General features: G+C 37.7%; 1 protein-coding gene across 1 annotated transcript in view; it reads right to left on the bottom strand.

Moving 5' to 3' along the window:
- Positions 1-27,356, bottom strand: part of PLCXD3 (phosphatidylinositol specific phospholipase C X domain containing 3) — a gene marked incomplete at both ends in the record, with an annotated part of 158,954 nt that overhangs the window by 31,168 nt on the left and 100,430 nt on the right. Inside the window, one exon of the mRNA XM_080933648.1 lies at positions 24,619-25,327. Within this exon, the coding sequence (XP_080789774.1) occupies positions 24,619-25,327 (709 nt within the window). The remainder of the gene's footprint in view (positions 1-24,618; positions 25,328-27,356) is intronic.

Here is a 27,356-nt window from a genome sequence, read left to right as displayed (position 1 = left end):
ACTCTCATCAATAGACAGATCAGGAAAACAGAAACTGAACAAGGATGCAGTGAAACTAGCAGGGGTTATGAATTAATTGGAATTGATAGACATCTACAGAATACACCTTCTTCTCAGAACCTCACGGCACCTTCTCTAAAACTGACCATAAAATCGGTCACAGAACAAGCCTCAATAGATATAAGATGATTGAAATACTCCCATGCATCCTATCAGATCACCATGGTCTAAGGCTGGTCCTTAATAACAACAAAGACAACAAAAAGCCTATATACACATGGAAACGAAACAATGCTTTATTAAAAGATAGCATGGTCAAAGAAAAATAAAGAAAGAAATTAAGGATTTTCTAGAATTTAATGAAAATGAAAATCCAAAATAAGAAAACCTTTGGTCCAGGGCTCTAGTCTGGAAAATACTGCCGACATGTAGGATAGACTTTCCCACCTTAATTAACTTGGTAGGCATTTCTCTCACAGACATGCTACGGGTATGTTAATCTAGGTCCTGTTCAGATGACAACTGAGAGTAACCACTGTTGTTTGCCTTTCTTGTTTCGTTTTATATAAGATTTTTTCTATGGAGTAGTCAGAGTCTGAGCCCATGGTAGATTTCAATGTATTTACAAAGGTCACCTATGCCCTTTTGTCTTGCCAGAGCAAAAGGATGTTCAGACTCAATCACAAGGGGAATCACATTGTGAGAGAAACTATGGCTTATCATTCTCAATAATAAAATTATTCAAAGAAGAGTGATTATGACCCATTTAAGCTCCTAAGTCTTATGGTTCTACTTGGCTTGTAGATTGCTTCTTTGCCCACCTAACACATTTCATTTCTTCTTTATCTTTCTAATGAGCAAGAAAACTCATATGACAATAACACTACCTACTTACTGACAGTTGGCCTCAGTCAGATGCCAGGTATTGGTCTGTATTATTTGTTAATTAATTTATATCATTTAACTTCTATAGTTAATTTTTCATCTTTGAGATGTGTAAGATACATGCGATGTATTTTTTTGAGGAAATGATTGATAAAACTCACAATTGTTTATGGTGATTAATCTCTAGTGTAACACTATTTAGACATAGGGAAGGTAATGTAACAATTAAAAGTAGTGTTTGTGAAAGGAAGTTAAGCAATTAGGGTTGTCTCCTCAAAGAAGGTATTGAGATCTCATTAACCCATCCCCATGTGTGTGTGTTTGTGTGTTTGTTTACACACATTTGTGTGTTTTTGTAAGCATGTATGTGATCAAGTATGTGCATTGCTGTATGCATGTGGAGGGTTACTGAATATGTGTACCTGTATGTATGTGAGTGCATGTGTATGTGTGTTTGTATGTATGTCAACATACACACATACTTCCTAATTGTCATAAGGGGAGCAGCTTCTCTCAACCACTTGCCCTATACTATGATATTCTGTTTGGCCCCAAAGCAATGGAGCAAGCTTTCCAGGTACTCATAAATCTAGTAGTGTAAGCCATAATAATCTTTTATTCCTTTTAAATTCATCATCTCAGGCATTTTGATAGAGGTAACAGAGAACCAACCAAAAATGACCATATATAAAAATTTTAATGAACTTTGATCATAAAAATCTATCCATAATATAGACTATAGCTACAGGCACTGGAACTCTTTGCCTATGTCCTTGCATTACATAAATTATGAAATATAGATTCTTTTAAAGGGTTCAGTATTCCAGAGTATACCATCTTATTTTTAGTAAAACTCTGATTATTTTATCTGTCAATCCCCTGTACAAGCCTAGGCTTATAATCCATTAGACACCTTGAACATAAATACCCTTTTCTATTTCACAAATCTTATATTTTGCAGAAAATATTTCTTCTACCTCAAAAGCTCTTTCTATTCAACTAGAAATGTTCTACTCACTTTAATTCTCAGTGCCATGGCACTGAGGTGGGAGTGGGTGTTTGGGAGCAGGAGCATCTTCATGGAATCAGGGGGATGGGGAAGGGGGAAAAGGGGATATCATCAAAACTGTAAGTACAGTAAATACCCAATAAAAATGTATGCTGTTCTGGGAGATGTTCCCGAAAGTCCTAATTCACAGGAACAGGAACAGCTTCTTACTTAACCTTAATTCAATCAGCAGCATGTGGCCGCGTCTGACAGTGCAGATGCTCTAGCTGAGAAACGAGGGAATGAGAACTGGCCCTGGCTTATGTCCTGGCCATTTTTCTTAATGTACTTGGAATAAAGGTAGCAAGATCTTACACAAACATCTTTACTGTATACAGAATTCTTCATAGCAAAGTCTAAATATTTTAAGACCCAATTTCCCTGTGTTACCCAAGTAAAAAGCAAATGTGCCTGTGAACTAGTCTCAACAGCTTAGATGCTTGTTTAGAGACATTCTAAGGAGACAAATACTAAAACAATTTTTAACTGTGAATAATTCTCTCTGATGTAAAAATTCTCTTTTTTGTGTTTCAGGCTTTTTTTTTTTTTCTTTTTAAAGACTCGTTCTAAATAGATGTAGTTAATTTGGAGAAAGTCCCTCATCTCATCACCGGCCATAGATAGATTTATGTTATATCAAATCTCCAGGTGAAAATTTTTAGAGAGCAAGAAATAATGATTCAAGGATGATGCTCATCATAGCTGAGGAGATTTAAGAGAAGTCTTGAATAAATTTCCACCACGCAGTGAGCATTTTGCGACTCAAAGTGCTACATGATAGAACTGTAGACAAAAATCAGTATTCGAAGCATACAATGTTTAAGACCAACATGAGAAAATTCCTACCAAGGTTTCTGAGTAAATATATTTGTCCCTAAGCTATATGTTAGCTCAATAGTTTTATTATTATTTTATTCATGTGATAAATAGTTAAAGAATACAAACTCTATGCCAGACATTGTTTGTGCCAGACCCTGGGACACGGGACTCAACAAAAAGAATACAGCCAATGCCTTGAGTGAGGCTTGTGGTAGATCTTGGGTTTCATTTAAGAAAAGAGTATAATAGACAAATGGCCAGGTGATAAAGTTATTTTATAATGAGCACCTTTTGGGTGTGTAGTTGCTGAGGATGCTTCAAGTAACTCAGAGTGAGTTTGTTCTAGCTTTGGACTTTTAAGTAGGATTGATAAATGTTTCCCTCTGGGCCCCAGCCCTTCCTTGTGTTTCTCTACATCTGAATTATTACTGAATTTTCTTCCCTTTCCCTGGAATTTGAATTTCTCTAGAGACAGACTGTATTTCTTTTATCTTTGTATCTTCAGCACCACAGGTGTATCTTTCTTCCTTTAATGGCCTATGCCGGCTTGAGAAAAATTACCCTCCATACATCCTTTCTTATTTCTTTCAAACTTTGGTAACTTCTGTTTTGTCCTACCAGTTTTCTTCAAATGGTAATCCCAACAGTTGCATCCACTTCTTTTTAGATTCTAATTTCTTTCTCAGCTTTTTTTAATGACATGTTTTAAAAAACTTAGCAGTCTATTCCACTTTGCCCTGTAGGAAACAAGACATAACTATCTAAAAAGTTTATGATCACCATGGCCTGAATATCCTACTAAATTCCTCAAATTTCTGTATTTTCATTATATATTAATTACTATGACCATGGAAATTTACCCGAAATATGTGATCTCAGTGAATGGTAGCATTGGGACTGAGGCAGGGGCCTATCTCTATTTTGACTTTAACTCTTCTCTCTGGTTTCTATACATATGTTAAATTTCTGTAGGTTCAAAACCTATACATTTATTTTATTTTTATATTTATTTATATGATTAAAATATATTCATACTCTTTAGCAATTTATTCAATTTTTATTGCTTACAGCTTGCTTCCATTCCTCATCATGTGATTTCTCAGTTGGTACCATGGTTTCTCAGTGGCAAAGTTATGAGCCACCTATTATCTATCTATGTTCTAGGAACAAAGATACAGGAGGTTTCTCTGGAGATTTGGGTCTGGAAGGCCTTCTCTGGTCTCTTTCTATATGCTATAATCCTTGGAATGGTTCATTCTACTGCCCAGAAATTCATCTAAATCCAAATGCAATGCACAATAACCTTGAATATAACATTCCATTCATTTCTCACTCTTCTCAGAAAAGCCTCTGCTTTTTGATTGGAAACATAAGGAAGAAGTTTATAGCATACATCTCCTTTCTGTCTCTAGAATAAACTCTTACTCTAAATCTCAAAAGCCATATTTCATCAAAAGAACAACAACTTCCTTTTTTTCTTTCTTATTTTTACTTTAAATTATATTGGTTATTTTGTTTATTTATATTTTAAATGTTACCTCCCTCTTTGGTTTCCCCTCATGAAATGAACGCCCTCCTCCACGAGGGTGCTCCACCATTCACTCACTCCCACCAAATACCCTAGAATTCCCGTATGGTGGGGCATTGATCCTTCGCAGGACCAAGGGTTTCTCCTCCCATTGATGCCAGACAATGCCATCCTCTTTACATATGCAGCTGGAGCCATGGTACTCCATGTGTACTCTTTGGTGTGAGGTTTAGTCCTTGAGAGCTCTGGGGGATATGGTTGGTTGATGTTGTTTTTCCTATGAGGTTGCAAAACCCTTAAGCTCCTTCTGTTCTTCCTTTAAGTCCTGCATTGTGGTCCCTGTTCTCAGTCTGATGGTTGGATGCAAGCATCTGCGTCTGTATCTGGCAGAACCTCTCAGGAGACATCCATATCAGGCTCCTGTCATACTTCTGATATCCCAGTAATCATATAGCTATGATTATTCCAAGAATGAATTGGAATAAGCCAAAACTGGGCTATGTAATGTAAATGGTTCTCTAGTCCTTGGATCTTATCTTTAAAATGAAAAAGTCACAAAGAATTACATGCACTTGAAATTACACTTTTATTTTAACATTTTAAAACACATCTGCTTTGCTTGATTATCTGATCTGAAGTGATGACATTATAGCTCATTTCACTCCAAGTTTCAGGTTTATGTCTTAAATCAAGGTTACAGCCTCAGTTTCCTTGTACCTCATCTGAGCCTGAGGTTGCCAGCATTCACTCATTCCACCCAAATCTTTTCCCAGGTACTTCTGAAGAGAACTTAAGTATGAGCTCTGGTACTAAAAGACTGTTTTTTCCCCTCAAGTGTATTGATCTAGAATACATTCAAAGGAAAGAGGCATTGCTTCAATAATATAATGTTTTGTTTTCTACCCTACCCAAGAATCACAACAGTAGGTACCACAGAAAACAGGACTCTGGTTCACCATGCAAAAGCACAGGAGAACCATGTTCATGCTGAAACTTAATACATGTGACATCAGAAAAAGAAGAAGAAGGAGAAGTAGAAGAAGAAGAAGAAGACGAAACTTTTATATATCAGAGACCATTTATTTTAATTTCATACCACAATGTTTCTTTGGCTTCATTCTTAGTTTATATGAGATTATTGTACAACATTTATCTTTGCTATTCAATCATGTCTTTAAAAAAATATGGGCCTTTTAGGCCAGTAAAATGACTCAGCTGGTAAACACACTTGATATGTTGGGTTTGAATCCATATTAGAAAGAGAGAAACAATATGGACAAGTCCTCTAACTTCCACATGCCAGCTGTGATGTGTGAGCACATTAACATGTATGTATGTGCCCACATTTAGACACATACCTCATATGCACACACATATCCACATACACGCAATGATCATGCTGATGATGGCAAATAATAGTAGTAAAGAAGCTGAGAAATGTGATGTCCCTCAGTAATTTATAGCAACAATAGATGTTGCTGCTAACAAGTGGCTTTATGAGAGTGGGGAAAACAAACGGTTGTGATCACAAGACACTTTGCTTCCAGGGAAAAGTTTACAAGATGATTTTGCCATATCATATTGCAGGAGTAAATGTAAAAGCTGCAGTTATTGTTGGTTGTCTTTGAAGGCATTTCCTTTGCTTATTAGTTAATTAATGCAAATATTATGACTTGTGTCAAAAGTAATATTTTCAAATTATTATTGTGGATCTATTTTATGAAAATGACAGTAGCTGACCCTGTGGAGTATCATGTTTGACACTAAATCCTTCTTAGCATTGACTCTCCAGAGATAGGACACATGGTCCTACTCTATATGTCCATGTTGATAGGTTACCGTGGTAAGACCTCACTAAACTATGATCTGGAGGGCCCACAGAGGATGGAAAGAAGTCACACATGCCAAAGCCTTCTATTAGTTGCTGCAATTAACTGCACAATTACACCAGTCACACCAAATTGTCACCCATGGTGACAAGGATCTTACTAGTGACTTAATGACATGTTTTCAGTTTTGCTATGACAACCATGCTTTTATGGACAAGCTTGCCTGGACCCTGAGATGCTAGGGTGGTTCATAAACTTAAACACTAGAAATATGAAGAAAGCAGATCTCTCCCATTACCTGTCAACATTGTCCAGTTAATATGACTTATCAACAGTTTCTTGAAGGACAAGTATTTAAGTCATTTGTTCATTTCATATAATCTTTTATCCTTAAAATATAATATGGTTATCAGGAAAACACCAGAGATTGAGTTTTAGAAAAAAAAAATTCAATTATCATTGTCATCATTACTATTATTATTTAGGTGATCACAAAACAAATATGAATTTGTCAGTTATTAATTTTAATTCTCACTTAAGACATGTTCATTTTTGAACCTGTAACTATTTTATTGGTGTCTGCGATGCATGATCTACATGCTATAAAGGAAATGGTGACTATTAGAGCCCTAGAGAGCTGAAGAATCACTCCTGTTTTCCAATATCCTGCTGGAATCTGACTACAGTCCTCAGATATGATCTACCATTAAGATCATCTTGGACTCCAGATCCTCTGTAGAACTCCCAAGAAGTCTCTAAGAAGAACAGCAGCTCTGTTTTAGTGCCTTTTAAGCAAGGAAAATTGCAGTATATAGTAAAATTATGTGTATAGAGACTGACCCAAGTTATATATATATAATCATTAACATTAAAAGGGAAAGATCCTTTAAGAACCTAGAATTTATTTTTCTGTTTTGTTTTCTTATTTTATGAAGTATGGCTCTAAAATAGGTTTTGTTCATAACTTATACCACAACCTTACAAACTGAAAGTGAGCGATCATTCAGCCTGTCGCTCATGAAGACAGTTGCTCATTTATCCCTTCCTGAACAGGATGACTAAAGTCTTGCCATGAATCTACTAAAATCAACTGCAAGGTCTGTTGATGGGGTTCACATGAAAATATTGATCTCATTATTTTTCTGCTTGGATTTTTCTCTCTGTCATCTGCTTTGAACATTCACCTTGTTTCTTGAACTTGACTCTGAATGAATTTAGGTTACTTGAAAAACAATCTGATTTTGAAAGGATAAAGATGTCTACCACCCCCCTAAAAGTCTTCCAAAATTGCTACAGCATCACTCAGAGAGATGAGTAAGTTCCAAAGATGACTAATTCAAAGTTGTCAGCAGACACTAAAAATGTGTGAGTTCTGTCAGAGTTGTTTAAGCAGAAAACAAGGCACACATATAATTCTTCTTTTCTCTTAAGCCATGGCTGTATCTACTTCACAGGCAAAAAAGCAGACTCTTGGGAAAAAATCCAAGTGACTAATCTTTGGCTCAGAGGCACTAGCTCTTATTCTGTATACCTCTGTCAGGGTATGGGGCATTTGGAGTATCTGAAGACTTTTGCTCACTGATTTGAGAAAGGGGTCTCCTTGAATCTACTGACCAGAGGCCATAGATACTTCAGAACATCCTGCCATGCATGATACAGTTCCCACAACAAGTTTCATCGTCCAGACAGCCTGTTCTAGGCCAAGAATTCTGATGGCCCAATGACTTAGGGTCTTTAACTACAGTCAATGCTAATATTAAATTGCCCTTGTATTTCCATAAGCAGAAGTATCTCTAGCAACTTTTCTCTGATAATGAAGGAGCAGCCCCTTTTCTTCCATGTTATTCTTTGGACACTTAGAATGTCTCTCTGCTTTAGGATCCTTTATCAAAGAATACTAAACTGTTGCAGAGGTTGCCTGGAAATATGCTTCTCGTCTTAAATATCCAGTTGGCAGGGAAATTAAAGCAACTCAAAATGTGTGTGCTTCTCAGAGAAAGATGCTTCTCCAACTTTGTATCATTAGATCTCAGAAGCAGCTGGGGCCAGAGGAGCAGGGACGGCCAGCACTGCCATGTTTGTCAAGTTGTTGGAAACTTGTCCCTTCTCACTGCAAACCTGGAAAGAGGAGAAGAAAAACCGGCATAGAGGCCAACTACACTTGTCAAAAGCTGACTTCCAGAGGTTCTAACAGTGTCACTGTGTGTGCCACGTTAATTCAATAAGAGAACATTACTTCATTTGACATGTGCTCTTATCAGTCAGGGAATACATTTTAGAAGAGAAATAATGCAGAATGAATGACAAAGCTAAGACATATTTTTTCTCCATTTCAGATTGCTAAAGCAGGATATGCGGCATTACATCATTAGATTTCTCAGGGGACTTAATGAATTTTTGTGGTTGAAATCCTTTTTACAGAATGGCTGTGTTTTTGCCTCCTTTATATAGGATGTCACCAATAAGCATACAAAGTGCAGGATGGGCAAAAATTTAAATGTATTGTGATATAGAAATACATCATCTGTATATTCAGTCCCTATAGAATATCTCATCTGCAGGTTACAATTTTAGTATATGTGCTGTTGAAGTGGGCAGCACAGGTTATAATTTAATACTTAGCTGCAATCTCATGCTATTATGTAACTGTTTCTCTTTTATAAACCTCACATATCAGATATTTTCCTATAGCACAAGGACAAAGATTCTGAGGCAAAATTTTATATGGAAATGATATCATTCCTCTCTTGTTCCTTCTACAAGTACATAGCACATCCTTTAACATTGTTCTGTTTTCTGAGTGGTCACTTAACACATGAGCAGATTTTTCATTCTGTCCTTAGATATCCTGAGGCATCCAGGGGGTGCAGCATGCTCTAAAAAAGAGAAATTGTAATTCTCTAAGTCATATCATAAATACCATCTTAGTCACCAAGTAACTGTATGACTTTCTCCACCCCCTTGTCTTCCCCAAATGAGTTTTGTGTAGATTTTTAACAGGAGTCATAGACAGAAAATATCAGAGAGATAAACTACAGAGTATTGAAAGCAAAGTATAACTTCCATGATTACTTGTTTCTACATCCAATGAAATTCGCTGTGAAAATTACTAACTGGAAAGCTAATATCCAGAGCAAGATTTAAGAGTATGAATGTTGCTTCAAGGGCATGAATGTAGAAGGAGAGAATGTGCAGGCACACTTTTGGGAGTCAGTTATCTCTGTCTTCAACTGGGAGACAGAAACACAGTTCATGGGAAATTTCTCTTAATGGGCTTTAAGAAAGAAATGTAATTGTGTAGGTGTTGAAGAAAGGCAGCTCAATGCTTATTTTTGTACGTTATAGCTCTTACCCTTTCTAACACTTTCACACAAACACAACAAACATACATGTATGTGTGCACTTGTGTCCACCCACCCACCCACCCCCCACACACACACATGAATGCAGGCATGCAAGCACGCACATTCAGTCCCAAGTCGCCTACCCTGTGGGAGTGGAAGTAGAGAATGAAGGAGTTTTTTTTTCTCTCTACACTCCTTGTTCAATCAAAGCATCCAAATGTTCCAGCTCATGGTTTACAACATTAAAGAGAATCTTCATCTTAAGGAGATGAGTCCTCAGCTTCATCTTATTTGGGGGCTACTTGCCTGTGGGTGAAGTGTTGAAGTGTAAGCATACAACTGCAGTGAATTGTGTGTGTGTGTGTGCAGGTAAGTAAAGTCCTCCTGTCAGATAAGACCAGACAGAAATGCCTGTGGCAGTCTGCTGTTCCTGACGGCAACAGAGTCAAGTGTCATCATGGGATCCTTTAAGGACCAACCACTAAATGTGAGACAAGAATAAAATGAACTTGTCAGACCACTGAGACACAGGGCCATCCCTCTTTTTAAATTTCCATGTGACTGGTAAATTTATATTGAATTCCCAACTTCATCCAAGTTGCCACAATGCTATTAAGCATATGTTACATATTATGCGTGTTTATTTGAACAAGCAGCCTGGAGAAAATTCTGTAAAAACTGACCACACAATGGAAAGATCTGTGCTTATATATCGCTATTGACAGAATTAGGTGTGATTTATTTTCTTCTCATCTGGGTTATTTTTAATCCTCTGTTCAATAACATAGGCAAGGTTTTTTTCTGTGTTGGGTTCCAACAGCACACAGCTACTGTCCGGATCTCACAGGCATTTCCAAATGCCACCCTGGGCTTTGAACATTTGCTAATGAAATCACACATTCCAGTCGTGTTGCCTCCCCACTGCTCTTCTCAGACAGGATGTCACAGCCTCTGTACCAACCTGTAAGCTGTTCAGCTTTTAACAGCTGAGACCACAGGGATGGAAGTGATGAGAGAGAGGGGGTAGGAGGAGAAAATGTTTTAAAGCAAAAAAATTTAAGCTCTGCTCATGTTTTTTTTTTTTTTAAATTTCAAAGTCAGTTACGAAAAATAACTCCCTAGCTATTCTCGTCTAATTATTTTTAGTACTTTAAAATAAGTTAATTAACAATAGGCTATAATCACAGACAGAACAAAAGCTAGAAATCTGTACTCAGATCAATGTAGCTAAATATTAAAGTCTTTAGACAATGCGTATGATATTTTCTTCTAAAATTCTCCAAGCTCAGATGTTTTGGAAAAGTTTTCAAATTTCTATTTTATTATTATGTTTTATATTGAAATTATTTTAGAAAATAACACATTCTCAGTCTAGTGAGTTCAAAGTAGAATTCTTCTTGCCTGGAGTGCTATTAGCACTTGTGTGATACTTCACTAGTGGGGATGCTGCGAGCATCTCTTAATTGTCTTCTTTTTTGGCAACAAAAATTTGGCTCCTCTCACCTCACTCAATTAAATGCTTAAATTTTTAAACAGTAGATCATGATGGGGCAGTGGTGGTCCACACCTTTATTTCCAGCACTCCGGTGGCAGAGGCTGGCAATCTCTGTGAGTTCAAGGCCTAGAACTATAGAGTGCGTTCTAGGTTAGGCAGAGCTACATAAAGAAACCCTGTCTCAAAAACACGAACTCTCCTCCTCTCCCGCAGCAAAAAAAAAAGTGGGTGCACAGTCATATGGACTACTAAGAAAACTCAGCATATCTGAATAGCGCAATAGTAAGACAACCATTCATCCCCTAATATTTTCTCATATTTGTCAAACAGGGTGGCAAAGCAACTGGTATTAAATTATGACACCATGTAGGATAATCGTTAGCATAAACTACTTGGGTCTCATAAAAAATTTGATTCATTTCCTTTCCACCTTATGCCTCTTTGTGACCCTAGAGAGTTGAGAAACCAAGAAGAACATGCTCCTGCGTTCCAAAGGGTCAGGAGTTTCTCTTAAAATAATCTTGAGTTCACATTTCCACCTCATATCCAGCTTTCAGTCTCCACCACCCAAGAGTCCCATATATGTCTTCAAAACCAATTTCTGCAGTTGTCCAAAGAGTATAGATGGACTTTTAGATCACAGAAGAGGTGAAATTGATTTGTCAGTATGGTTCAGCTTGAAGAGCTTGCCTTTTTAGTGGGTATAACTTAACTCTGATCTCTCTCCTTATCAGAGCGGTCTAGGCTTTTGCAACAGACATAAGCCCCAGTAGATTCAAGCAGAAAGACTGCTACAAAGACAAATGTCTGCAGGGAACCTCACTCACAGTAAAGCTTCCAGGCCAAATGAAAACAGCAGAAGCAGAGAGCAGCAGCCCCTGACAGCTGAATGGTGGTTCGAATAGGTTACCTTACTCTTTTCTTTTACAGAAAGGGTCTCTCAGATTACCATCCTTAGTCAGGGTCACTCTGGGGTCATGAATAGAGGAGACTTTTCTACCCCATTTTAAGAACAAAAGTGAGGTCCCTCTGCCATAAGCAAATAACTAACTATCCAGCTTTCTTGACCAACTCTAGAGACTCTTGACTTCACTCTCAGTTTTGTTGTATTCTGGTCTATAGATAAGGTTTATTGAGATACACAGATAAGGAATTGTCCTTGCTTTCTAACAGCACTGACCTATAGAGAGCTTTTTTTAAATCCACTCTCCTCTTACACAATAAATTAGGCTTTCCTTCCTCCCCTCCTTTTAATCCCTACACTCCACACCTCTCCTCTTCCACAGATCCCCTCCTTTCCCTTTTACCTTCAGCAAAGAGGAGGCTTCCCAGGGATATCAACCCAATGCACTCTGGTGGTTTGAATGTTCTTGGCTCAGGGAGTGGCACTATTAGGGAACGTGGCCTTGTTGGAATAGATGTGGCCTTGATGGAGGAAGTGTGTCATTGTGGGTGTGACTTCAAGAACCTGGTCCTAGCTGCCTAGAAACCAGTCTTCTGTTTGCCTTCAGAACAAGATGTCGAGCTCTCAGCACTTCTTGCGCCATGACTACCTGGGTGCTGCTATATTCCTGCCTTCATAGTAACGGACTGGTTTAGAGAAACCTGTAAACCAGCCTTAATTAAATGTCCTTATAGGAGTTGCCTTGATTATAGTGTCTCTTCACAGCAATGCAAACTCTAAGACAGAAATTGGTACCAGAAACTGGGGTATTGCTGTGATAGGCCTGACCATGATGCTTTTGCTCAGAAGAATGTGAATTTGGGGACTGTGGATTTGGAATGCAGTGAAATGCGTTAAGTAGGGCTTAATGGGCCAACCTAGAAGGAATATGGAAGACTCTGTTGCTGAGGATGATTTAAGCTATGGAAGCCTTGTTCTAGAGGTTTTAGAAAAGAAGCATTTTAATATGTGGCCAAGAGACTGTTGTGGTATTTTGGTGAAGAATGTGGCTGATTTTTGTCCTTATATGAAGAGTCTACATGAAGCTAAGGTAAAGGAGTTTATATTAATTGTTTTGACAAAGGAAGTCTCGAAACAGCCTAGCAGAAATTTTGTTGTGTGATTATTACTAAAATTTACTCTTATAATGAGAGTTTTATTGAAAAGGAGCAAAGAGAGAAAGGAAAAATACAAAATTTATGGCTCAAGTAGTAGAGGGGCACCAGAAAGTTTAGTGGAGCTCAATCCTATTTTGAAGAATATAAACAGATTAATAAAGTAGTGAGGTAACATTCAACACACCTAAGTTTATGTCCAGGCATGGTCATGCAAACCTTTAATCCAAGAGACATAGAGGCAAGCAGATATCTTAGATCAAGGCCAGACTGGTTGCGAGCAAATTCCAGGTAAAAAGAAGCTTAGGCCCAGGAGTAGTAGTACATCCCTTTAATCCCAGTAGTCAGGAGACAGAACCATGCAGATCTCTGAGTACAAGGTTAATCTACAGAACAAGTTCCAGGATAGCCAAACTTAGGCAGGGAAGGAAACCACTGGAAGACAGAAAGCTCGTAATAATGTAATATAACAAAGAGAACTTGGCAGTTTTGGCCATTTGGCTCTGGCTTTATAATCAAGAGGAGAAGGTGACTACTGAAACAATTGATGCTGGTTAACTGGACCTAAGAAATTAGCAGTGACTAAGAGACCAGCATCACTAAGGGGAAATCTGGTAAGTACTTTCTGAGAATACAAAGAAGGTATGTCCCACAGATAGCCAAGAATGTACCTTGGCAATATGTAAGAGTCATTCAGGTGGTACTGGTTTAGAAGTCATGAAGGATTCATGAGAAACAGCTGAGCTTGGCTTTGTGAGAGGCCAGGAAAGACTATTGATGAAGGTGCAGCCTCAATTTTAGTTGATAACCCAGGACTAAAGGGGTTATGCAAAGAAGTTGAGTCTTGACATTAGAAAGAGAGCCTATGAGACGCTATTGGTGAAGCCTAGTTACAGCAGAAGACCCCAGTATATTGGAGATGTCAGCATCATGGGATGACAACCAAGAACAGCAGCAACAGTGGAGTGATCAACCTGAACTTAGAGTACTCCAGAGGGCAGAGCTGAAGAAGTGACCCAAGTCTATTGGAAGAGCCCAGAAGATTATGCGTGGATCCCAGACATTGGAACAAGAAACTGTGAAATTGAAGTTTTCTTGGAGATCCCAAGATGTTACCGATGCAAGAGCCATGGGATAATGGAATACCTGCCAAGGAAAGCTGCTAACAGGGAATGGAAACAGCCCAGGAGAAAGAAGTTTGTTGCAGTCAACAAAGATGACAAAGGAGTTGGATATTTGAAGAGTGTTTGACATCAGACATGGACAATGTGTAGTTTGCCAAGCTAACCTGTCTTGCTTTGGGAATTACAGTTAAGTGATTTGATGAATCTCAGAAGAGACTTTAAATTTTGGACTTTTCACATTGTTCAGACTATTACAGACAATGGTGACTTTTCAAGTTGGATTTAATGTGGCTTTGTTTGTTTGGTTTTGTTTTTATTTTTAGTATTTTATGGCTATTTGTGACCCCCATAGGCTCATGTGTTTGAAAAAGCCTATGTGGTCCAAAGAGTAGATTGTGATGGTTTGAATATGCTTGGCATGGGGAGTGACACTATGTGGAGATGTGGTTTTGTTGGAGTAGGTATGACATTGTTGGAGGAAATGTGTCACTGTGGGTATGGACTTTAAGACCCTTGTCCTAGCTCCCTGGAAGTCAGTCTTCTCCTAGCAACTTTCAGATGAAGATGTAATACTCTTATCTCACCCTGTACCATGCCTGCCTAGATGATGCCATGCTCCAATCTTAATGACAATGGATTGAATTTTTGAACCTGTAAGTCAGTCTCAATAAATGTTCTTATAAGAGTTGTCTCGGTCATGGTGCCTCTTCATAGCAATGCAAATCCTAACTAAGACACACAAGATAATAAGATGCAATAAGACTAAACACAAACCTTCTTAAGTCTTTCTTAACTTTGCCTATCCAGGGCCCCATTCCGTATTAGGTGCCTACATCCTCTTAGTGGGTGTCTCATGTTCTGTCCTGTGACATGCTCTCCATTACTGCAACAAGTAATAACCCCAGCATGTTCAACTATATATTGAAAACTGAGAAATATTCTTTAAAAGACAATTACAGAATTTCTTTGCCCTTTCACACTGAAGTTTAAAATTTGGTTCTTGCTAGAATGAATTTGTCACACCTTGAATGAATTTTCAATTGAATGGGCTTGTGACCCACTTCAGGAGGCCTTACTACATACAGCAGAAAGAACAAGCTGTACTGAGAACCTGAAGGAGTCTTCTTCATAGTTCACAGTGTGATATGAGACGGTCAGATATGGTTCTTTTAAATTGAATATAGCTCGTTTTGTACTGGTAATAGATTCCAAATAAATACAATATGGAATAAATCTCTCTAACATATTACTTGCAGATTGAAGTACCCAACATCTGTTTTATAATTTTCTTAGTGAACTATCCATGCTTATCATTTTCATTCTTTCTGTACCCCATCAATCCACTGCCTCTGAGTGTTTTATGATATTTATTTCCTTATCTCTCTCTGTGTTGTCTATACAACTCTATCTATACATCTATATTTATAACATCTATATATATATATATATATATATATATATATATATATATATATATATGAAACTCTGGAGAGAATTAGAGTTATATACTAAGCTAGTCCCTTTTACACGTTGAACTCAATTGCCCCAGAAATTCCACATAAGAAAAATGAGAAAAATGGGATCTGGCAAAGCTAACTAAAGTCTGGTACTCTTTATCACATGCCACAATCTCTCTCTCTCTCTCTCTCTCTCTCTCTCTCTCTCTCTCTCTCTCTCTCTCCATATCGGTACTCTGTCAGATCCACAAATATCCATATAATATAGATTGACTAGGTCTGACCTCCAAATAGCTTAGAATCCCTTTGAATTTGCTGACACAGACAATTTAAGGTATCTATGTTTGCTTGCATATCATCAGCTAAATGGAAGAGAGAAAGCTCTTATGAATACTCTGCTTTCAAATTTTCTTAGGTTATCACAATGAAGTCAAATATTTGCATGGGTAACTCTTCCTTCCATACCACAGCAAATCCATGCTGAAGTCACTTTAGGTCACATTTTAAGGTGAGATGTTTTCAGTAATAACAGTGCTTTCACCCCACCCTATTCTACTTCTCTTCCTACTTAAAATCATCTTATGGATAATTGGAATGGAAAGAGCCATAATATTAATTGATGCAGAAGAGAATAGTGAGCCTGGAAATTACTAAGCTCCTGACATGAAAATAAATGTGATTTTTAGCAGAGGGGAGCAAAGATCCCTCAGAGGAACCATTTCCTTCTGGTTATATCTTCGTAAGAACTCCAGAATCAAGTTGAGTGGCATAAGAGAGATAGGGCCAATGGAAAGGGGCTGAGCTTTAGAAATCACTTACACGAGTTTTCTCCTAAGTGATGAACACAACAAGAGAAACTTAAATCTCGATCTTACTAGGAAAGGAATTATGACTTCAGATCATGGGAGAACTACCTGAGTCCATAGAGGAGAACCTTTGTGGGACTGGAGATAGGTTCTCCCTAGACTTAATGACAGGCTTAAGTACAGCTTGTCTAGAGTTGTGAGCAACTCTACTCAAAGTGAATACTAACGTTATGTGGGCTCACTTGAGCCTTAAAATTGGCAGTCTTTGAGACACAGACTATTGGATCAGTCTCTGAGGGAAGCATGCAGAAATCTGGATTTTAGCAATGTCACTATAAACATGGTCCAGATTGCCAAGTTCAGAGCTGGGTAATGATAGCTTTCTGGAACCCCCTTTATTGTCTGTTTACACTGGCCCAAAAAACATCTAGTGTATGAATTGTCCCCAGCACTGGCTTCAATACCAAAGTAAATCATCTCATTCTGCTGACCTTATTTTCTTAGAATATACTTTGAACTAATATTTCAATCCTAATAACATTTCATAAATGAAATGAATCTTCAATGCTTTTCCACAGCACCATTAATTTTCTTGCTCCTTAGACATATGTAACTGAGGAGACACCTGCTGAATAGAAAATCTATTACTAGCAACTCTACTGATTTATCTAAGGGCAAGCCCTGGATAGTAGTGACAACAAGCTGCACATCATGTGGCTACTGCTGCCTCATATCTCTTTGCAGCTGACATGGAGCCATTCTTATACTCAGCCACTTGGTAAGGATTTTTCTTGGCTCCAAAATGCTTTTAAAAATCTCATAGTGTTGCTGAATAGCTTCCAGAAAATAAACTGTAAATAGAACAGCAGGAGGCTCAAAGCTTGGTTGTGTTCCCACTGGACAAAAAAGATGAATTGACTAGCTTCATGGCACAAAACTAGAGAGAGCCCATGGGTCTGCTATGGAAGATATCCTGAGCTTTATACTATGTGCAGATTGATAACTAGCTTATCCTTTCCTTGTGGTTTCTCTACCATGATGCTCTCTGGCCATCCCTAAACATTTTTTCCATGGACTTTTTTTTTTCTGACCATAGTACTTCCACAGGGTGCTGAAGGACTCAGTTCTGGAACCTAAAGACTTATATTTTAACCTTATCATGCATCCCTATTGGTTCTAATACCTGGGAGGGAGGCCATCACGGCAGTATTCATTTGGGTCTCAATTTTTTTTTTAACTAAGTCAGAAAACGTTAAATAGGAAATGGATACAAGGCAACAAAAAAAAAGACTGAACTCATAGTTTCCTTCCTATTCTGTTAAATATTAATAATCTCCGGTGGTCTCATGCCAAAATCCTATGTCGTTCATGTCAGACCCCTTTCCTCATGGTTTCACCCATCCCAACTTTAAAATGCATTTTCCTTTCAAGCATTTGCTCACCAATGTAAATGCATAATAAATTAACATACATTTAGTGTAATATTTATAGATTATCAAGAATAAAGACAGAAGTGGGTGGGGGAGGTAAAACAGGCCCACATAATAATCCTAATTTGTTAATTATTGCATTTTTAAAGTATTGCTTATTTTTATACACATGGGAATGATTTGACTGCATAAGTGTATGAGCACCAGATGTATACAATATCTGCAGAGAATAGAAGAGGATGTCGGGATTCCTTGGACCTGAAGTTGAAGATGGGTGTGAGTTCCTATAGGTACTGAGGATCAAACTCATGTTCTCTAAAAGAGCATCCAGGGCCTTTGAAAATGGAGTCAACTCTCAAGCCATAATTATGCGATATTCATTATAAAAAATTTTGAGTTAGGTACTAGAAAACTATTCTCAAATTTTTTTTATCACTAATAGAATCACTATTATGTACTTTCTAGTTTCTTCACTTCTTACTTTTGCTTTTTAACTTGTATTTTATTTGTGTTCTTTGTCTTGTTGAGGTTTCTTTTAAATTAAGTTCTCAACCTTTAGCCCAGGTTGGCCACAGTTTCATGATATCATTCTTTTGCCTTCCAAATGCTGTGATTATAAACATACCCACAGTTTACAGCTATTAATACCTGGGTTGGTAAGCTGTATGGAGGCTTGAATGAACAGAGATCGTGCAATGTATACAACAAAGTCCCTAGCACATTACAGCAGCTTAGTAATTACAATCACCTTCCCCATGATTGCACAGTTGGGCACATAACAGAAAACTGGAATTTCTACATCTCAGTCAGTGAGACTGTTGATTGGGACTCAGTAACCAGAATAGCCGATTTTCTGTATCTTAAGGATTCCTGGGATTCAATGATACAGCACTAGTTCCCAGTAGAACCAAAGTCACTCATGCTAACATCTCTTACTCTTAACCTCTTCTTCGGAGCACCTACTGTTTCTGCCTTTGAACTGGTAGAAGTGAGTGTAGCATCCATCTTTCCACCTTCAACTAACATATATATCTGAGTTATTTTTTTTTATTCATTAAGGTCTAATTCTGATCTGACCATTCATTTCCCTGTAATACAATTCTAATTAAACTTAGTCATAAAATGTTCCCTTTAGTTTCCCTAAATCCATTTTCCATGTTCTTTGTTTTCTACCTTACTGTGCTTTAATTTTTCTCATAAATTTTATTGATACATAAAGCATAATTAACACATTCATTTTAGCTGTAAAGTTACTCTACAAGATGACCTTTATGCTCCTCTCAGAGTGATTACATTTTAGACATGATTTTTTTTCAACCCACCTTTGACCTCCTAATTCTCAGAGCATTAGAAAGATTTGCAAATTCAAATGATTTTTCTCCTTTCTTAAGATGTAATCTCTTACCAGTTGTATAGCCCCATACTTTTTTCCTCAAGGACCTGAGCCATTTTCTTGAAATGTAGTACTCCAGCAGATCTACCTTGTTCATCTGTGTGTAAGGATAGTAGTCTAACTCTCTATGCACCAATTAGCAAACATAGCTAGTCCAGTAATATTAGATAACCATTCCCCTTATGTTCCATGTTCCATTGACATCACTCTATGGTGATCAATTCTATTTTTGTTCCCAAAATATTCTGGGTCTTTATTTTGTTCTTTCTCTTTCCTCAGTCAGGTAAGCCACCTCCTAAATCTCTGCTTGTCAAAATGACATTCTATCTTTAAAGCAAATCGAAACATTTCCAGTTACCAGACATCATTCCTATAGATCTATAAGTTTTTGGTCTCTAGTTCTCTTGCTATTATGAATTTTATATTTAAGTTATAGATATTTTATTTTAAATAGGTGATAATAACAATGGTATCTTACCAATTATAATAAATCTCACACCTCTTAATTTATTGTATTCTCTAGAGCCCTCAGTAGATAAATGATAAATTGAACCTAGTCCACTTGAATATGCTGTCTAATTTGGTTTGGATATTACCATTTAATGAAATCTAAGCAAAACTGCAGTCACATTTTAGAACTTCCGAGTTACAGAAAGATAATAATGTGATTTTAAGACTCTCTACTGTCAAGCACATGAAATACAATGTTCAAAGCAGAATAGAAATGCAAATAGGAATTAATAAATACAGCAGCCTGGGTTAAGTCTCAAATTTATCCTTCTGAGCTGTGCTAGGAGCAGACATTTTCTAACACTTCTAACACTTAGTTCTTCCATTTTGAAGAAGGTAAGGCAATAGTGCCTTCTTGTGAGAGATTTTATGAATTCCAAGTCAAATAATTCATGTAAACAATTACTGTGAGACAAAATAGAAGTTACCTTAAGACAACTGATAAAAATACAGTATGACTATCATAATCATACAAAGTGTTGGACAATATTACTTTAATTTACTTTGTCTCTTAAAGATCTGACAAATGATATTTGCTTAAGAAAAAAAAGAAAGAACAGCAGCAAAATCCCAGTAGTTTAATAACGTTCCATATATTAGGAAAGGAATTGACTCAAGATACACACCTTCATTTTAAGAATGTGTGAATTCCGTGGGGGTGAGGTGCAAAAGCTGGTGTTTGAAAAATAAATTAAAAATAGGTCTTTAAGAAATAAAACTCGGTGTCTTTTGGCATTGCTTAAGTGTGGGAAACACATCTGTAGTATTTAAGAATGATGGCCAGACTGAAAGCTGAGCTTCTTAGATCCAGGATGAATTTGGTTTCCCTGAAGGCCACTCACAACTTCAACTCCTAGCTTTATGCTTAGATGCTTGGGATTTTGTTAACCAAAACACTAGAAAAAAATTAAAACTGTAGTGGAACAAGCTATTCAAATGCAGGATTCAGTTTAAACTTCTAATTTTCAGATGTGGATACTTAAGTCCCATGCCTGGTGATCATGTGGTGATTTTTTTCTTTGGTCACAGAAAATTACATCTTTTGGTTCTAATGTGGAAACTTTGGCATGAATAGTCTTGGCACAAAAGTCAAAAGAGTAGTTGAAAACTCAGTTTACTTTTAGGATTCTTCATCTGATCTGAAGAAAAGACAGTTAAATTTTATATCACTGCATAATTTAGAGGGCACCAAATTGCCTTTGTTAGTAGTCAAGGGTAGAAAGCCACTTTTTTCTATCATGGTCTGTCCAGAAAGCTAGAGCATCACCTGCTCCCCGCCCCCACTCTGAATCCCTTCCAAAGATATTCCATTCCAAACAGAGCAAAAACCAAGACTTCTCATAGCACATTAACACGCAGTCCAGCAATGCACAAATATAAGATGCAGGGCGTCTAGAATGCATAAGGCTAAGAATGAATCCAGCATGTTCACAACTTGGATGATGGCCAGGATACGAGGCAGATAGTTTCTACCCATAGGGTTCTTTTTTATAAAAGGTTTCTTTTTTTCTTTTCTTTCTAGGTCTCCCTTATTCTCTTCTTCTTCTTTTTTTCAAAACAAAGTTAAAGCCCACTAGCCTATAACATAGATTTGAGTAAGGGTGTTAGTGGTAGGGAAGGGATGAAGCAAGTGACATTTGGACCTGGGTAAGGACCTGTAAAAGAATAAGAGTTCCAGGGTCTCCCTATCTGTTTAAAACTTTTCTTCCTGATATTTTTTATGCTTATCCACTCCCCTCTGGTGGCACAGCTCTACTATTTCATATATATGCCTCAAAGAAGTGAGAGATGCTGAGGTAGAACAGATGGCCGAAGACAGTTCTTCACAATTAATTTCATGAGTTGTTATTGACTATTATCTCAAAAAAGTGTGTGGAAAACACTTTCAGTTAATTTTAAATAAGATTCTTTAATAAAATACTTGCAAATGTCATTGTTTATATGGTAATGTACAATGTGACTTTGGGGAGAGCTGTGTAAAGTACAATTATCAGTATTTTCCTAACATTTGATTGTTTTATTCTTCTATAAACCTTACTTTAGTAGGAACATACCAAAACATAAGTAGCCAGAGAGGTGTTTAAGTATGACTCAGAAGTTTCCAAAGTATATCAATAATATGGTAAAAGAAAGTCATTCACTCTGTAAGTAGATTCTTTCTTTGTGGCTTTTCCAAGGTTATTTGCCTACGTGGATAATCATGGAATGGCTCTTGGCCAAACTAAGTATGGGTAAACTTGTAGTATGGGTAAATTTTTTCATAAATAGACGGTTGTATATTGAAATGGTTATGCAAATGTGCCCTTGAAAATATCATAAGAGACTTGTGCCAAGCGTAACATAGAAAACTTATATTAAAAGTTATAAAAACTTAGGTTCTTCTCACCAATATGGAGGCAGAATGTCAAGAGTTGGGTCAGCCCATCTTGGAGCTTTCTCTGTTTCTTCTCCATTTCCAATGAGACGACAAGCTTTCCTCAAAATCTGGAGCCTTTATGGGATATAATTTCTAAAATACCTCATTTTTGTCTGTCTTGTCTACATTTTTGCTTACTAATTTGGTGAGAGGCCAAGGAATCATTCATCAGATTAATTAGTATTACCAGAAAATAGTGCTATTTGATAAAATGCTTCTTTGACTTGGTGAGTATTTGGGTGGAATTTGATGAGTTTAGCCCTAGTCATCTGGAGAAGAATGTAGGCTGTTGAAGGCAGTTAGAGTGTAATGGTAGGAACATGGTTAGACCAACAAGGATAGGAAAGAGAGGGGGCTCTACAGAGGATGTCTGGTTGAGGTACAAAGTCATTTGGAGGGATATCCAGGGGGAAGATGTAAAATTACACACAAACCAAAGGTGGGGCAGACATAGAAAATGAGTGTGATTGGGGAGCATGATGTGAAATTTCCAAACAATCAATAAAAATATTATGCAGAAAACTACAAACAAAAGCTGAAATTCCTTTTTCAAACACACACACATACATATGCACACACACACACACACACACACACACACACACACACACACACATAGCAGTGATTATGCAATTTCTCTTATGGTTGTAGAGCTTCAGTAATATCTAAAAGTCATGGTAGAAACTTTGCCAGGAGCAGTGGACACATGGACAGATCACGTGGGATCGCTCATCTATCAAACAATGCAGCAGTACTGAGGCTCAAGTCTTAAGAGAAGAAGAAGAGACATTACAGGAAACAAGAGGGGAGGGATGATGCTGGTGTGGGCACAGAACAGATGCTTTACAATTGCATTTAAATCTCAAAGCATGGAGATATCCCAGGTAGTAAGTGAAGGGCAGAGGGAAGTTTTGATGCTGTAGGTAAGAACAATCCCACTCTGATGATCTGTGACTCACTGTCCCTGAGTCGCAATAGCTCCAAATAAGTTGGCTTGTGATTTTAATGCTCAGTTGGCTACATCTACTTGCATGCTTTAAATGGCTTTTAAATTTAACATGAATCTAACTGGATGGTCTTTTTTTTTTTTTACCCACCAGCAGTTATTAGTTTCTGAACTAAATGGTTCTCCACTCTGCTTGTCAACCAGAAAGCTCATCCTTACTTCTCTCATTCATGACACAGAGATAACTATCACGGTAGCGTCAACCCTTCACAGTTTCCTTACTTCACTTCCTGTGATCCATCTTGCTAAAACTGGTCTAACCACTTGCTCAGCTACCCTCCATTTCTTTCGACACCTGCATCAATTACCATCTGACTTGCACATCTGATCACTTATCAGTCAGGCATCAATGGCTATTGCTCACAGGATAAAGTTCTCTGTAGCTAAGCTAGAATTTCAGCTTCATCTCTAGTCTTGTCCTCTACTGTAGCTTCTCCTACTGCCACTGTCTACACAGCATGTTATACTACAGGGTCACCTACACTCTTTTACTTCAAGGTTTTTCTCATTTTCCTACCTTTCCACACAAGATTTTTGACTCTCATCAAATCATCCTTCCTGGCTCATTATCAAAAGTTGAACTATCAATGAAAAGATTAGAAAATACCATATGAAAAGAATGTGTATACTCTCTTTTTATGTTAACATTATTTAGTGTTTTATAAATTTAATATTTTAATGAATAAGTAATATTCATGATTCTGGATGCTGTTACTCTCATGGGAGGAAGTTACACAAAGCTTTATTGATGTCTCCAATTGTACCTCACAGGCAATCATGGATCTATATGGTAAGCCATTCTTGACCAATGACATGTGTGCACTTCCTCCCTTTCCCCCTTCAGAGGAATCCTTTCTAAAAGGGCAGAATATGTAAAGTATAGGGTATAAGATGTGGCTTGAGAATGTGGGCTGAGTATCTGTTCCATGACTCAGAAGCTGAAACGAAGCCTAAGGGAAAGTATTTCTCTGAACCTAAAGTTTTTAATCTGTAAGATAATATCTTCTTCTTACGGTTGCTATATATCAAATGACACTTGATATATAAAAAGATTGCAAAAACCTGATCAAGATTCTTCTAATGAATGAAGTGCCACACAGATAAATAAAGGAGTCCTATGAAAATGACCTTATTTAGAAAAAGGGTACTTACAGAACTAATCAAGTTGAAATGAATTAATCTAGGCAGATTCTAAGCCACCCTCATTGTGTCTATATAAAAAGGAAATTTGTGGGGAAAAGCCCATGTGAGGAAGGTGCAATTGTTGAAAAATCTATAAAGCAAGCAACCAGAATGCCAGCCATCACTAGAACCTGGGATGCCAATCATATAAGGCACACAGTTGCAGTGCTGTGTTTCCCTAGCTAACCAATGCACATAGATAAGAATTTTAGCTTCCTAACTTTTGTGCATTATGAGTTTGAGTTTAGACTACTGGGCAGTTCTCCTTGTTCTCTGAAGGGCACTTACCTTTCTGTGATGGTTTCTCTGAGGCCACTTGCCACACCTTTGACCACAGTGCTTGCTTTGGGTGTCAGCACCACCTGAGATATAAAAAACGAGCCCTTCTTTCTTCTCTCAGTGATGGATGCCTGAAGAAACTGGATCAGTTTCTCAGGATCTGTTGTGTTTGCCCAGGGTGCTGGCATCATCTGCCCAGGCCAGAGGAAGGGTACTTCCAGCGCCACTGGACTATGATAGAAGACCAATACCTGATAGCTCTTCTCCCATAGGTACTTTAGACTCACTTCCTGGGCAAAGATGGCTGGGCACATTTTGTTTCCATAGATGTCTTTCAGCATTTGGACCAGTTTTTCATGGTGATATTTCTGCATCCCATAAAAATGGTTGAAGTCCAAGAATACTACTTCTTTGTGGTGGTCTGTGAGAAACGCATTGATCTCTTCAAGACCCTCATTGACTTTGGCACTGAATAAGCCATGAGCAAAATACAGTTCATTGTCTGGATCTCTGGGCTTGGTGGAAATTCGAAGATCAAAGTAACGGATTCCAGCTCCCAGCTGACCAGTGAAGCTCATTGTTTGAGTGGCTAACCATTTCCGCATCAGCTTCTTGGCTACAGTTCCGAACACAGACACAAAGTTTTGGACAGTTTCTGGCTGCTCAGGGCCCACTGGAGAAGCTTCATCAATGTAGAAGCTAAAGGAATCATGGGACCCTAGGAGAGCAACAAAGCATGTGGTTAATTTCAAGTCTTTTGTACATCTCACTACTTTCCCTCTTGAAAAGTACTCACTTCCCCCTCAAATGAGTCAAATGAACTATGGGGCAATATTTACTTAATGCCCATATATTGTCGGTTCCTTTGAAAGGTGTGGCGTAGGAGAGAAAACACTTCTGTTGACCAAACTGATGGCAAAATAGTAAATAATTTCCTTCAAACCCATATATCAAGACTCACATAATCATCTACTATGAAGTAAGCTTACAACATACCCAAAGATAGGCTTTCTACACTTTCAGCGTAAGTGACAATTCATGAACTGTGATATATGGGACCTCATTAGAGCTAAATACTTTATCTTCAATTTTATTATCTGTGATGGTTAATCTTGTCAATGAGACCGGATTTGAAAAATCACCTAGGAGACTGCTCTCAGTGACAGCTTACTGATACAAGAATATCTACTCAGAATATTGGCAGTCTCACTTAGTTGTTGATGAATCTAGACTGAGTGAAAGGAGGGGAGGAGAGAGAGAGAGACAGAGACAGCGAGACAGAGAGACAGAGAGAGACAGAGACAGAGAAAGGGAGATAGACAGAGAGAGACAGAGAGAGACAGAGAGACAGAGAGAGACAGAGACAGAGACAGAAGGAATGGTGTATCAGAATTCACCTCTCTGCTGCCTGAATATGGATACCATATGACCAGCTGCTCTCTGATCCATCTGCTCTAGCTCAGGCAGGGCTGATTATTACTTCTGAACTTTTACCCTCAAACTCTGAGTCCAAGGTAATTTCTCCATTCTTTAAGGTGGTTTTACAAGCTACTTTGTCAGAGTAGAAAGAAAACCAATACACCATCACCTTTTGGTCTAAGCATATATGGGCTGTCTTGATAAAGATGTGTTTTGCACAAGTGGATAATCTGAGTATGACCTCTCACCTCACACATTTGGGCAAGCAAAGAAGAGGCAATAAGATGGAGGACAGAGAGTTGAGAGTATAAAACATTTGTTATCTTTAACTTCATTCTTTACTTTGTCCATGGCCTTGCACTTGTGAACTATAATGAGACAAATATTTTTTGCATACTATATAAACAATGAATTTTTGTGGTAAATTAATACAACTGACTATGTTTTAAAATTAACTAGTACACCCTATTCTTCACATATATTTTCTCTTAACAGGAAAACTTCTATGTGGAATTGATTTTCAAATTCATAAGATTATCTTTCCTTATAACAAAGAAAGGATAACAAGGACTATTTGTGGAGTTATCTACTTGGGTAAAGTTTGAGTGTAAGAATTTATAAATGCAGAGATTAACATATTTATGATTTGCTTCTAAGTGCAGAGTACCATTGACATGTGATCAGGACCTATAAAGAAAACGATGTCATGGTTGAGTTTAATCCTTGAAATCTTCCTTTTTCTTCTTGGTTATGATTACTGAATCTTTAAAATGGAATTTGTGTATTCTGGATGTTTGATACATCAGAAAACGCAGATGGGTTTCCAATTTTGACATGTTTTCTCTCACTTTCATGACCTTGTCTCTGAGCCATTGCTCCCCATCTGTTACTTAGCTTCTCCTGGGTTCATTTTGTTTCTGTATTCTGGCATAGGCCTGACAACACCCTGATTGGTTTTTGGAACCTTTGAATTTTCCAGCCTAACTCTCTCTCTCTCTCTCTCTCTCTCTCTCTCTCTCTCTCTCTCTCTCACCCCCCCCCCCCCTCTCACACACACACACACACACACACACACACACACACACACACACACTTTGGAGACAACATCTCAGATTGTCAAAATAATCTATTTTATACAATTTCCCATTGATGCAGTATTTATCCTGACTGAATTCTATAGTTCAACCTCTGTGAGCTCTCTATGCATGCATATAACAAATTCACTTTTGCAGATGCCCATAGAGAGAAGCCAGAGAATATGAAATGTAGGAAAATTCCATTATACAATAAGGCAGGCCAAACCTATCATTGGATGAGAAGGAAGGAAA

Source organism: Micromys minutus (assembly GCF_963924665.1).
Source record: "Micromys minutus genome assembly, chromosome: 20".
NCBI lineage: Eukaryota > Metazoa > Chordata > Mammalia > Rodentia > Muridae > Micromys > Micromys minutus.
This window is presented reverse-complemented; position numbering and strand designations above follow the sequence as displayed.